We start from the raw sequence: 12973 nt of genomic DNA on the forward strand, positions 1-12973 counted from the left end.
CACCTCAGCCTGGCGTGACTCCTGGGGCATGGTGGCCCCTCCCCTTCCAGCCTACCGGCTCTGCTGCACGAGGGTCTGAGCACCTGCCTGCCCCTAAGGCCATCCTGGTGTCCCGCACCGGTGCCCCGCCAGGCCAGGCGTGGGGCTTGGGGTGTTTAGGGTGTTCAGGCGAGCGCTTGCATCTCGGCCAGCCTCTGGGTTCTGAGCAGGCAGTTGGGCTCACGGGCCGACGCTTCCCTGTTGCTCTCCCAGAAAGAAGAGAAGGCTATGATCGCCAAGATGAATCGCCAGAGAACCAACTCCATCGGGCACAACCCGCCGCCCTGGGGGGCCGAGCGCCCCTTCTACAACCACCTGGGTGGCAACCAGGTGTCCAAGGAGATGAAGCGGATGGTGAGTGGCAGCTGCGGCCTGCAGGGAGCACTGCGGCGGGAGGAAAGGGACCCAGACAGCTACAGAAAGGGGCACTGCAGTGGGGACCCCCTCGTGGGGGGCTCGCCTGGACCCTCCTCCGTCCCCCGGGGGGTAGCCCATGCGCTGCCCTCCCAGTTGCTGGCTGATGCCGCCCTCTCTGCCTGCCCACGCTGGCATCTCCCGGGCGCTAGGTGGCCACTGTGGGTTTGGCACCCAGCAAGGGGCCTTCCTCTCGCACCCCTGCCTGTGCAGGGCTCCTCAGAACCACCCCAGCCCTGGCGCCTCTGATGTTTGGGAGCTCCTGGATTCTTGGTGTCAGCGCCGCCACTGTAGGGGACCCGAGTCTGCCTTTCTGCAGTGCAAAGCCTATGCATCCTTAGGGGGCTCGCGTGCTCCATGTATGTTTGTATCATATGTATGTGAACATATGTGTCTGCCCTTGTGTACGCGTGTGTGCCCACCTGTTTGTGCACCCGTGGTGGTGGACCAGCTCAGGGTCTCCCTTATTTCCGTCCAAGTTAAGTGGCATGCTTGCCAGGAGCCGCGCCAGGGGTGTGTGACCCGGCAGAGGTGTGGGGCAGAGTTTAGGCAGAGGGCAGGCAGTGGTGGATGAGGAAACCCGAGCGCGGAGCCTGCCCAGAGGGGGCCCTGCTGTGTGGGGAGGCAGAGACAGAGGAGCGTGGGGGGGGGGGCAGCCCTGGAGGCCCCATCCTAACTCCTGTCTCTTCTCTCCCTCACCCCTCCTCAGGGCTTTGAAGACCCCAAGGACAAGTGAGTGATGTGCCCTACTTGGTTCCTGCTAGCCCAGCCTGGGGGCGCCACCGCAAACCTTATCAGCCCATGCCGAGTGCCCACAGTGCAGAGGTCTGGCACACACATGCATGCACACATACACACACAGCATACATACATGCACACATGTACACAACACATGCACGTGCACACACACAATGCACACACACGCCCACATGTATGCACACACGTATACACACATGCACATGCATACACACATGCACATGCACACATATATACATGCATGCACATACACACATGGATACACATACACACATCATGCATGCACACACGTACACATGCGTACACACATGCACACATACACAGTACATGCGTATACATGCACAGACATATGCACATCATACATGCACATACACACGTACACATGCACATACACATGCACACACGTGCGCATGCATGCACATGCACATGCATACATATATGCACATGCACACACATGTACACATACATCATGCATGCACATACACACATACACATGCACATGCATACACACATGTACACGTGCATAGACAGCACAAACAGAGGTGCACATATACCTCCACACACGTGTGTACCTCCACATGTGCGCCTACTCACGTGAGCGTGTCCACGCATGCTTGCGAGTACAGCTCTCAGGAAGTGCAGAGCTCACTCGTGGTGCCCCCAGGTGGATCCTTGTCCTGGGCCAGCATCTCGCCCCAGTCCCAGCCTTGCTTCCGGCCATGTGTGGCTGGAATGAAGAGCAGAGTCTGCTCGCCTCAGGGACACCCCAGCCTCAGCCATCATTCCTGTCAGCTGAGAGACCGGCAGGCACAGGCAGAGTGACACGGCTGGGCTCTCTGCGAGGGCCCCCCACCCCATCCCTTTCCTCTAAGAGCAAAGCTGGTGGCCCAGCCTGGCCTCGCCTGTGCATGCCAGCCCCCGTGCCCACCTACCTCTGGGCGCTGGGCCCACTCGTGGGGCCCCTGGTGGTCCATCTACCTGCATCCGCCCCTCTCGCCCCCCAGGAATGCTCAGGAAAGTGCAAACCCTGAGGATGAAGTGGATGAGTTTCTGGGCCGTGCCATCGACGCCAGGAGCATCGACAGGCTGCGCTCCGAGCACGTGCGGAAGTTCCTGCTGACCTTCAGGGAGCCTGACCTAGAGAAGAAGGTACCGCCCGGGGAAGGGCAAGGGGGCCAGGGTGGGCATCAGGCCCCGCAGCGACGCTCTCGGGAGTGGGGGTTTGAGGGACTCTGAGGCTGGACAATCCACCTCAGCTCTGTTCCCGAGGGGCCGTCTGACTGCTTCCCTCAGCCCAGGGTTGGGGGAGGGTAGCTCCCCTGTCTGTGGTGAGGGGCACGCAGAGTCCGTGTGTCCATGTCTAGCTGCTGTGGTCATGGGTGGCATCACCCTCCTGCCTGCGGCACTTGGGGCACCTCCGCGTGGTAGTCAGGGTAGTCTCCGAGGTGGACAGCAGAAAGCGCTAAAACTCACACTATTGGGCCCCTGGCCCAGTGTCCTCCAGCCAGCTGTCCGGCGTGCGGGGTGCTAGCATGCTGCCAGGGCACACGCTGCATGGACCAGGCCAGGCTGGTCGCGGCCACCTGGTGAGGAGGCATCAGAGCGGGGCCCAGGCTCCTGGTCAGTAGGACCCCTGCCCCCAGGTGTTCGTCGGAGAGGTGAAGGTGGTCCCTGGGCAGAGGCAGGAGGGTGAGGTGGAGTGAAGGGAGCGGGCTTTGGAGTCGGAGAGATTGCAACCAGCCGTGGGCCGAGCCAAAGTCCCAGTGACTGCGGCTGGGCCAGGGGCTCTGGGAGACTCCCCTACCTCCCACTCTGCTGCAGAGGCTGCTTTGGCGGGGGCAAGGCAGGGCCCATTGCCTGAGCTGTGTTCCCGAGACGCGGGAAAGTGCGGGCTCAGCCTGGCCCCCACAGCCGCACCTCTGGACTGCTGCTGACTCGGGGTGGGGCAGAGCAACCGCCCTGCTCGGCCCCTCTCACCCTGCTCGTCCCCTCAGTACTCCAAGCAGGTGGATGACCGATTCGGTGCCTACGTGGCGTGTGCCTCGCTCGTCTTCCTCTTCATCTGCTTTGTCCAGATCACCATTGTGCCACAGTAAGTCAGCCCTGAGCACTGCAGGCCCCGGACACAGGCGGGGGCTGAGGGCAGCAGGGCCTGGGCATGGCAGGGGCTGAGGGCAGCAGGGCCTGGGCATGGCGGGGGCTGAGGGCAGCAGGGCCCGGGCATGGGGGTTGCTGAGGAGAGCAGGACCTGGGCGTGGATGGGGGGCTTTGGGGAGCAGCAGTCTGCGGTGGGGAGAGGGTGCCGGGAAGTTGGGCTGTGGCTCAGGTGGAGGGGGGGACACATGCCCTCCACTGCCCCACGTGGGGATACTCCTCGCCCCTCTGTCACCCTGTGTCACCCCACACCGCTGAGGTCCCCGAATCGTCCAGAGTCTTCACCAGGCTCATTTCTGCGTGTCCTTTGGTTCTTGCAAGAAGAAAAAGAAAATCAGTGCATCTTCCAAAGATAAAGGTTTCTGTTGCTCTGGAGAGGTCAGAGGCTGGATGGCGGGTTCTGACAGTTCTTCTCAGAGGTACCCTGCACCTCTTGGAGGGCTGGCTGTGTCCAAAGGGCCCTCTGCCAGGGCTGGGGGACTGGGGACACTAGTAGGCCTGGGGAGAAAGATGACCGCCTGTGTAGAAATGGCAGTGCGTGTGTAAGTATGCAGGCATGTTCACATGCCCACATGCATATGCAGAGGTATACATGTGGGTGTAGTCGCATACACAGAGAGGTGTGTGTACTATATTCGTACATACATATCTGGTACATGTGTGCCTATGTATACAGATGCATATATAGGTGTATGTGCGCATTACCTGTGGGTAAATGTATAGGTATATGTGTAGGCATAGGTAGATGTGTGTATACTGTATGTATATACATGGAGGTTGATGTATGTACCCGTGCGTACATACACATGTGTACATGTGATATACATATGTACATATAGGTATGTGCATTTATGTGGCATATGGAGGCATTTCTATTTTAAATGATTCATACTGAAAGTAAATTCATATAATCAATACCCACAAGTACATGCACACATATACCTATATGTTGCACCTTTTCACCACTGTCATTTCCAATTTTTCCAACCACCACCCAAGCCTGTCCCAATAGCAGGCCCTAAATAATTTATTTTATATTGCTTGTTATGAATAATTCACTAAAAATGATCAAAAAAGTTTTCCTTAGAAGAAGATGTGTGAAGATTGTCTCTCACCCTGGAGCCATTAAGCCCTTGTCAAAGAGATTATGACGTGCTGTTGCAGGTTGAGCCTTTTGTGTTAGCCTTTCTTAATCGAGATTGGCTGCCTTCTGCTTTCCATCCATCCAGTGTGGGTGCTACTCCTGGTACGTCGGTGGTGTAGAGTACGAGATGTTGCGTAGCTGCAGTGTGCTCCAGGAATTCTAAAATTGTGAATGGGGTGATACGGCTGGAGTTACATTTTTAACTGGATGGCGACTTTGGGGTCTGGAAGCATCTCTGCGGCTTGTTGATCTCTTCAAGATTTATTGGTGAATCTCTGGATTATGGCCGGTTAATGAGTTTATTTAGTGCTGGAGGCAGTTGTGGGTGTGACTGGCAGGCTCGCAGAGAACAGGGAGATGTGGGAGGTCTCCCATCTCTGACTCTGTGCCAGCCTGGAGGTTTCGGTCACAAGGCCCACATACCTGGGTTTGTCAGCAGATCAGTTTCTGGACGAGGCTCGTCCTGGGCGGTGGAGCCTGGCCCTGGGGACTGTAGTGTGGAGGGTTTTGGCTGTCGGGGCTCTGTTTGGGCCAGTGTGGGGCTCACCTGCCACCTCCGGGGAGCCCACATGGTTCTCCACCTGGCTCGGGCTCCATCCGTGTGTTTGAAGCGGACAAGCTAAGCTCTGATTCCTGGAGAGGCCGGGCGCAGGAGTTGGCTGCTGCCTCTGGGTGCCCCAGTCCTTTGCTGGCCTCGGCTGGGCGGCAGTGACTGGCCTCTCCAGGCTGTTCAGTTTCCCTAGGAGGGAGGAGGAGGGAGCATGCAGCCCCGAGCAGGCCTGGGGGAGATTCCAGCTGGGCTGGGAGGTCACTAGCAGCTCTTTGGGCACTTCTGGCCCGTGGGGGACCTTCAGCTCCCCCGTGATTGGCCTCTGAAGGGAGGTGGCTGGGTGCTTCCACCTCTCTGCTAACGACCGCAGGGAGACCATGCTCCGAGCAGGACAGGGGGGGCAGACTGTGGGCAATACCTGGGTAGACTGTGGGCAATGCGCAGGCCCAGCCTGCAGCCCCGGTTATTCCTCATACCAGGAGGGACAGGCCAGGGGAACCTCACAGCGTGTCCTTCCACGCTAAATGAAGCGGGAGGGTCCCGAATCAGTGCTCGGAGCTGTGCCCACTCCCCAGGGAGTGTGGGAGGGAGGGGAGGGGCAGTGGGCGGGGTCAGCGAGCCGGGGGGCCTCCGGAGGGGACAGATGGCAGATGGCGTGGCCGCCAGCCCACCCTCCAGAACGCCTCCCCCGCCCTGCAGCTCTCTCTTCATGCTGAGTTTCTACCTGGCCTGTTTCCTGCTGCTGACCTCAGTGGTGTTCGTGTCTGTGATCTACTCCTGTGTGAAGGTGAGTCCAGGCGCCCTCCTCCCCTCCTCCCAGTCCTCACCCTTTCTGGGGCCCGCCCAGGGGCCTGGGGTCTGGAGCACATGGGGGAGGAGTTTGTTGTCCTTGCTGGGGCCACAGTCAGAGCCTCATGCCCGCCTGGCCTGACACATCCCTGCTCACAGCTGGCCCTGCCCGGACTGTGGGGCTGGGGGCGCTGGTCAGCCTGACCTTGTCTGTGTTGGTTCTCCCGTTTCCTCACTTGGAGCGGGGGTACGGGTCACCCAGCAGTGCTCAGAGGCTGCTCCTCGCATGGCCCCAGGGACCCCGTGTGGTGATGGGTCTGGGCCAGGTGCCGTAATCCCTTTGGCCCTATGTTGGTCATTTTAATTTGTTTTAATTATTTTTAAGTTATAAGAATGATAATGAATTTAATTATGCAGGGCCACATCTGGCGGTGTGCAGGGCTTCCTCCTGGCTTTGTGCTTAGGGATTACTCCTGGTGGTTCGGGGCACCATGTGTGATGCCGGGGATTAAACCGGGTTCGGCACTAGCGCCCTCTCTGGCCCCGTGTTGGTCATCTTCATCAGCCTTTGTGAAGCTTTGTGGTTAGAGGTGCTGCTGCTGCTACTTCTGGTGGCCCCGTCCTCATTGGGTGGGTGGGTGGGGGCACAGGAAAGCACTTGATGTTGCAGTTGGCCCCGGAGGGTGGTCCCTCAGGCAGAGGCAGAGGGAGGCCCCGCAGGGCAAGTTCTGGCCGCAGGGCTGCAGGGTGGGCATTGCCTGGCCCCTCCCCGGCCCCTCTGGCCTATTATAGACGCATGCACAGTCCCATTCGCCCGGGCACCAACCCTCCCCCTCCTCCTCGGGCCTCAGGACTCCCTGATGAGGCCAGCCTGGTTCCAGAAAGCTCTGCCCCCCCCCCCCACCCCGCTCAGGGCTCCCTAGAGGCCCGACGACTGCAGAGAGGCAGTGCAGTGCCCTCCGGGCAGTCTGCTGGTGCACATGGAGGGGACCGTGCTGAGTGAGATAAGTCAGAGGGGGGGACAGGCACAGAATGATCACGCACATATGCGGGATGGAAACGACTGGTGGGTGATAATGGCCAGAGACGAGAGAAGGGGAGGCCCGGAGGAGTGGTCCTTAGTGGGCGCTTGCCACAAGGGGGGCAGGCAGGGAGGGCAGAGGAGGGACACTGTGACAGTGGTGGCGGGAAGTATCACGCTGGGCAAGACTGGGTGTGGGGAGGGGGTAGAGATGAAGGAGACCCTTTCAGGACAGTCTTGCAAACGCCAGTGCCTAAAGGGAAGGAAAGGAATAAGCGTGGGGCTGGAGCGATAGCACAGCAGGGAGGGTGTCTGCCTTGCACATGGCCAACCCGGGTTCGATTCCCAGCATCCCATATCGTCCCCCAAGCACTGTCAGGAGTAATTCCTGAGTGCATGAGCCAAGAGTAACCCCTGAGCATCGCCGGGTGTGACCCAAAATGCAAAAAAAAAAAAAAAAGAAAAAAGAAATTGGAGACAGTGGCGAGGGGACGGGTGCTCGAATGCTTGCAACTGAAACTCAGTCACGAATAACTGCACAACTCATGGCGGTTCCATAACGATTCTCAGAAATGGCGGTTCCATAACGATTCTCAGAAAGGAATAAGCAGGGCCCGTCTGACGGCTGCTCCGTGCATGGTGTGCACGCCTGTCCCCGATCACAGGCTCCCCAGGCTCCACGCGTGCTGGTCCCCTCCCTGCGCTTGCCGATGAACCCCGTTTGTCCGCTGCCAGGCTGGAGAAGCAACTATGGGTACTGAGGGGGGTCCCTGGGGACAGAGAGGAGTCCCCGCCTCCTCTCCAGCCAGTTGGGCATCCAGGGGAGTCCCAGGGACGGTTTCAGACTGGCAGTCTGTGGTGAACACCTGCATAGCACAGAGCTGGGGTCTCGAACCACACCCCAGTCCCACTTGTTCTGCACGGCGTGGGAGATGGTCCTGACACCCCGGGGTCCCAGACAGAGCATCCAGGTTGGAGCAAGGCATTGCTTTTTGTAGGAAAGGAAAGTCAGGCCTAAATGTTTCCCAGGCTTACCGAGTCTGCCACCTTCCCTCACAGGAAAGAATTTTTAGGAGGAGACAATGAAATAAGATATGTTCATGTGGAAATGAGGGGAGGGAAAGAGAGGACTCTGTTCAAGAGAGAACTCGAGAGACACGATAGGGCACTCACTGTGCACGTGGCCAGCCCAGGCTCAATCCCCAGCACCCCAGATGGCCCCCGGACCCCACCAGAAGTCAGGAGTCAGCCCAGCTCACGGCAGGTGGTGTGACCCAAAAGGGGGGTGGAGAGGGAGGGAGATAAGAGAGAGCGAGGGAGGGAGAGGGAGGGAGAGAGGAGAGAGAGAGGGAGGGAGAGGGAGGGAGAGAGAAGGGGGGAGAGAGAGAGGGAGGGAGAGAGGAAGAGAGAGCCCGACAGGAATAGACGATGCAGCGGTCGTTCCGTGCAGTGGCTTTCCCTCATCCATGGCAAGGCGAGGCTTGCAGATGGGTCACCTCTGTGTGGATGAATCCCACCCAGTGTTGAGTGGTGGCAGATACAAGCGCTGTGTTGTGTGGTTCCATTTGGTGTGAGACCTCGAGAGGCAAATGCATGAAGTGAAGGTGTAGGAGAGACTGTGTGGCCGACCAGGAGCCTCAGGAATGACTCGGAGTTTCTTTCTTTCTTTTTTATGTTTTTGTTTGCTTGTTTGTTGGGGGGGTACCCAGGGATGCTCAGGGGTGCCTCTGGCTCTGCACTCAGGAATTACTCCTGGCGGTGCTCATAGGGAATGCCAGGAGTCGAACTTGGGTTGGCTGCATGGAGGGCAAACACTACTCGCTGTCCTGTCGCTCTAGCCCCTGACTCATTTTCTGCTTGCCGAGGTGAGAGGGTTGTGGAAACACTCGTCATGGTTTCACACGAGCATATGGGTAATGCCTGCCTCTGAATTGCAATTCAGACTTGAATTGAATTGCAGGGAATGGCAATAAATGATTTTAATTGCAATCAAGTGGCAAATTTCATCATATACAATTTTTTACCACAATAAAGTAAATACAACCATAGTTCAAAGGGCACATGAGAAGCTTGCTGAAGCCCCAAAGAAATCTTTCTGTTTATTTGTTTGTTTTGCTTTGGGGCTCTGTCCGGTGGTGCTCACAGTTTTCTCCCAGCAGTGCTCAGTGGGGAATGGTGTGGTACCAGGAACTGACCCAGGGTTGGCTGCACACAAGGCAGGTGCCTTAACCTCTATGCCATCTTTTCTCTCTGGAAATATTTCCTTTTAAAAGTTACACATAGAGGCAAAATCACTGTTTATTTGTCTGAGCCTCTTAATTGTCTGTCTCAGGTCTGAAGTGACCTGAGTGTGACCCTCTGTCACCTGCCACTTGTTACCCGCCAACTTGACACTGGCACACGTGAGCTTCGCTGATCCGTTTAACTTGTGTTCTCCAATTTGCTCCCGAGCCGGGTGGGAGGGATGGGGAAGTGGGGGCGACAGGTCGGGGGTGTGGAGGGTGGCTCTGCTTATCTCCTCCCGGTGCTGGCCAGCTCCACTCACGGACTGGGTCCAGTGATTTCTTTGGTTCCACCATTCAAGCTGGTGAAAATCACTTCTGCCTTCGGCTTTACTGACTTCACCTCGTGCATCAGTTTTGGTCAGCAAGCTTGTTCTCAGTTCCTCTCTGACCATTCTGCGTCCCGCATTTCCTTGTGGAGGCTGGCAGGGGACCCACCTCTGTCCCAGCCCTCCCCTTGCCCCCCTCGCCCTGCAGCCCAGAGCTGCCCCCTCCCTCTGTCTCTCAGGTCTGGAGGGAATCCTCCTTCTGGAAAACTTTGTTCTGAAAAAGAAAGCGTTCCTTGGCTTATGAAGAGGGCATTCAGTTTGGGCAAGTGTCACCTCTGTCTACTTCCAGAACACTGTCGCCACTGCCGCTTCCAACCCTCGGGGTAAACCAGCAGCTCCTTCGTTAACTGGATGGAGGAGCTGCGGCTTCTGTGCACGTGCTCGGCTGCCTTCCATCTGACGGTGCTGCCGGAGTTTCTCACTCTTCACCAGCACTTGTTACTGTCCAACTTCGGGTTGCAGCCACCTGAGTGGGCGTGAAGGGGCGGGGTGGTATTGGTTTGCATTTCCCTGATATCACTCCGCTCCATGGGGGGGAGGGGGGTGACATTATTTGGGGCTTCACTATTTGGGGCTGCACTCCACTGTGCCCCTATACATCCCCTCCCGCTATGAGGAAGCTTTCAGTTTTTCCACGGCCTAATCAATACTACTTTCCTTTGGGGGGGTTTCTTTGGTTCAGGGACCACCTGGCAGTACTCAGGGCTTACTCCTGCTTCTGTACTCAGGATACTAGGTGCTTGGGATATGATGCCTGGAATAGAGCCGGGATCAGCTCTCTGCAAACAGGCACCTTACCCTGCTCTATCGCTCTGCTTTCATTTCTACACAGTCTCATTTTAGTCTAATTTTAGTCCAACATCTTAACCCCTGGGTGAGGTTCAGTGTGTCTGGTTTTCCCTTTGTGCTTTCGGTGTCCTAGATAAGAAAACATTGCCACGGCTGAGTTCCAAAGACTGGGCAGAGACTGCGTCCCTCTCAGAAAGCCAAGTGCCTCATTTGGGAGAGTCGCTCGGACGGGAGCCCCCTCCCTCTGCAGGGCCACGCTGCCCGCTGGCTACCCTGCTGTTTGCTGGTGTGCAAGCCACACCCAGCGGTGCTCAGGGCTTCCTCCTGGCTCCACTCTCAGGGATCAGTGGGTCCCTGGAGACTGCATGCAGTGCCGGGAGGAATCAAACCTGGATCAGCCACATGCCAGGCACATGCCCTGCCTACTGTCCTGTCTCTGTCCAGACTCCTCTGTAACTGCTTTTTCCGTCTAGACTGATTGAGACACTAGGACTCAGTGGACACGGCCAGTTGCATCAGATTTGGTGGAGTGTGGTCTTTGGTTTATGGGTTTAATAACCCCCTTACTGCGGTGATGGGAGCCTCTTGTATTGCCTGACTGCAGAGCCTGCCCATTTGTGGCACTCGCCGGAGGCTGTGCAATCAGACTATGGTGCTCCTACTCTCAGTGGCGGTGCTCCCATGCTATCTGGGTTGAGTGCTCCCACATGGTGGCAATTTTCCCATGCTCTCTGACTTTTCGTGCTCCCACACTTGATGGCACTCCCAAGTTCTCTTGGTTGAGTGCTCCCACATGGTAGTGGTGCTCCATGTTTTCTTGGTCAAATGCTCCCACATGGTGGTGGTGCTTCCATGCTCTCTGACTTGTGATGCTCCCGCACTTGGTAGTGGCGCTCCCGTGCTCTCTCTCAGCCTTCATCTTGCTCCTCTCCTCTCCCGAGACTCCCGGGATGACTCGCTTCCGCCTGCTATGGAATCTGGAGCCTGCGGGTTGCCTCTGGGGGAGGCCATTGGAAGGCCCGGGGGTCCTGGCAGGAGCCGGGGTGGGGGAGGGAGTCCCTCTCCTCGGTCTGGGCTGGGTGCCCCTGAACTCACCCTGTCTTGTCCCCGCCCCCGGGCAGCTGTTCCCCAGCCGGCTGCAGACCCTGTCCAGGAAGATTGTGAGGTCCAAGATGAACAGCACTCTGGTTGGGGTGTTCACCATCATCCTGGTGTTCCTGTCGGCTGTCGTCAACATGGTGGGTGCCCCAGGCCCTCTGAGGGCTGCCGCTCCGTGCCCCGCTGCGGGGCAGGGAGGGGCCCCAGACCCCCGCGTACCCTGGCCTGCCCCAAGCGGAGGGGCCAGGGCACACCTCCAGCCCGCCCCCACCCACCCCCCCGTCCTCTCGCTCCCTGTCCCCTGCCCATCCCCTCTCGGGGTGGGTGGGAGGGCTGACTGGACCCTCGCTCGCCCCCAGTTCATGTGCAACTCCGGGGACCTGTCGGGCTGCCTGGCAGAGGAGCACAACATCAGCAGTGCCCAGGTCACCGCCTGCCACGTGGTGTTCTCAGCTGTCAACTACAGCCTGGCCGACGAGCAGGGCTTCTGCGGCAGCCCCCGGCCCACCTGCAACTTCCCCGAGGTACTGGGCAGGCAGGGAGGGGGGCTCCGGGACCGCACACCCACCCCACCCACGCTGCTAGCTGTGCTCCCACCGGCTGGGTCCTGAACACACCCGGCTCAGCCGCTGCCCGGTCAGCCCCAGGCAGATAAGAAGTTGGGCCCAGAGGAGTGAAGTGACTTGTCCACGGTCACACAGCTAGTCAGGGGCAGTCCCAGAGCCTCTGGAGAGGTCATCTGATCCAGAGTTCCTGCTCTGAACCTCAGGGCACCCCACCTTCTGGACCCCCAATTTGCCAACAGCCCCTGCCCTGCCCCAAGAGAACCTGTGCAGAGGCTCCCCACCCATGCAAGGGGGTCGGGAGCCCCCAGGGAGCAGCCCAGGCCACTGTGTCTGCCAGACTGTCCCGTCCACAGCCCTGGCCCCCAGGGCTTCCTTGCCTGTAGTGGCAGGCGGGTGTGTGGGCTGGGCCAGCTGGGTGCTGACGCTGGCCACCGGCCGCAGTACTTCACCTACAGTGTGCTGCTCAGCCTGCTGGCCTGCTCTGTGTTCCTGCACATCAGCTGCATCGGGAAGCTGGCGCTCATGCTGGCCATCGAGCTCATCTACGTGCTCATCGTGGAGGTGCCCAGCGTCTCGCTCTTCGACAACGCCGACCTGCTGGTCACCGCCAACGCCATGTACGTGCCAGGCTGTCCTGCTGCTCCCCGGTGCCCCCAAGGGACGGGTTCTGGGGTCCTTTCTCTCCTCGCCTCCCCAGGGTGGGGGTGGCCATAGGCTGATCAGACCTGCCACCCGCCCACCCGCCTGCCTTGTCCCTGGGCCCCGGTTGGGTGAGGCTGGCCGGCGGGACCGAGGCTGAGCGGGCCCTGGACAACGTCTGCGCCCAGGTCAATTCCCATCTCCTGAGACTCGCCTTGGGCCCCAGGCTCAGGCTGCCATAGAGGCCTTGGTCTCCGTCCTGTCTGCTGCCTGGGGAGGCGGCGGGGGGTGGGGGGATGCTGTGCCCCCCTAGGAGCTGGGCCTGGGCCTCTGCGACAGGTGCAGATGCCAGAGCCCCACCCAGGGCAGGAGGCTCTGGAAGGCTGAGTTTTGTTTTCATTTA

General features: G+C 58.8%; 1 protein-coding gene across 1 annotated transcript in view; it reads left to right on the forward strand.

The window, feature by feature from the left end:
- Nucleotides 1–12973, forward strand: part of ADCY5 (adenylate cyclase 5) — a 138499-nt gene that overhangs the window by 108474 nt on the left and 17052 nt on the right. Inside the window, exons 8-15 of the mRNA XM_004606669.2 lie at nucleotides 253–393; nucleotides 1163–1185; nucleotides 2214–2358; nucleotides 3204–3301; nucleotides 5757–5844; nucleotides 11389–11505; nucleotides 11725–11889; nucleotides 12373–12548. Of these exons, the coding sequence (XP_004606726.2) occupies nucleotides 253–393; nucleotides 1163–1185; nucleotides 2214–2358; nucleotides 3204–3301; nucleotides 5757–5844; nucleotides 11389–11505; nucleotides 11725–11889; nucleotides 12373–12548 (953 nt within the window). The remainder of the gene's footprint in view (nucleotides 1–252; nucleotides 394–1162; nucleotides 1186–2213; nucleotides 2359–3203; nucleotides 3302–5756; nucleotides 5845–11388; nucleotides 11506–11724; nucleotides 11890–12372; nucleotides 12549–12973) is intronic.

The sequence above is a fragment of the Sorex araneus genome, chromosome 2 (assembly GCF_027595985.1).
Source record: "Sorex araneus isolate mSorAra2 chromosome 2, mSorAra2.pri, whole genome shotgun sequence".
Taxonomy (NCBI): domain Eukaryota; kingdom Metazoa; phylum Chordata; class Mammalia; order Eulipotyphla; family Soricidae; genus Sorex; species Sorex araneus.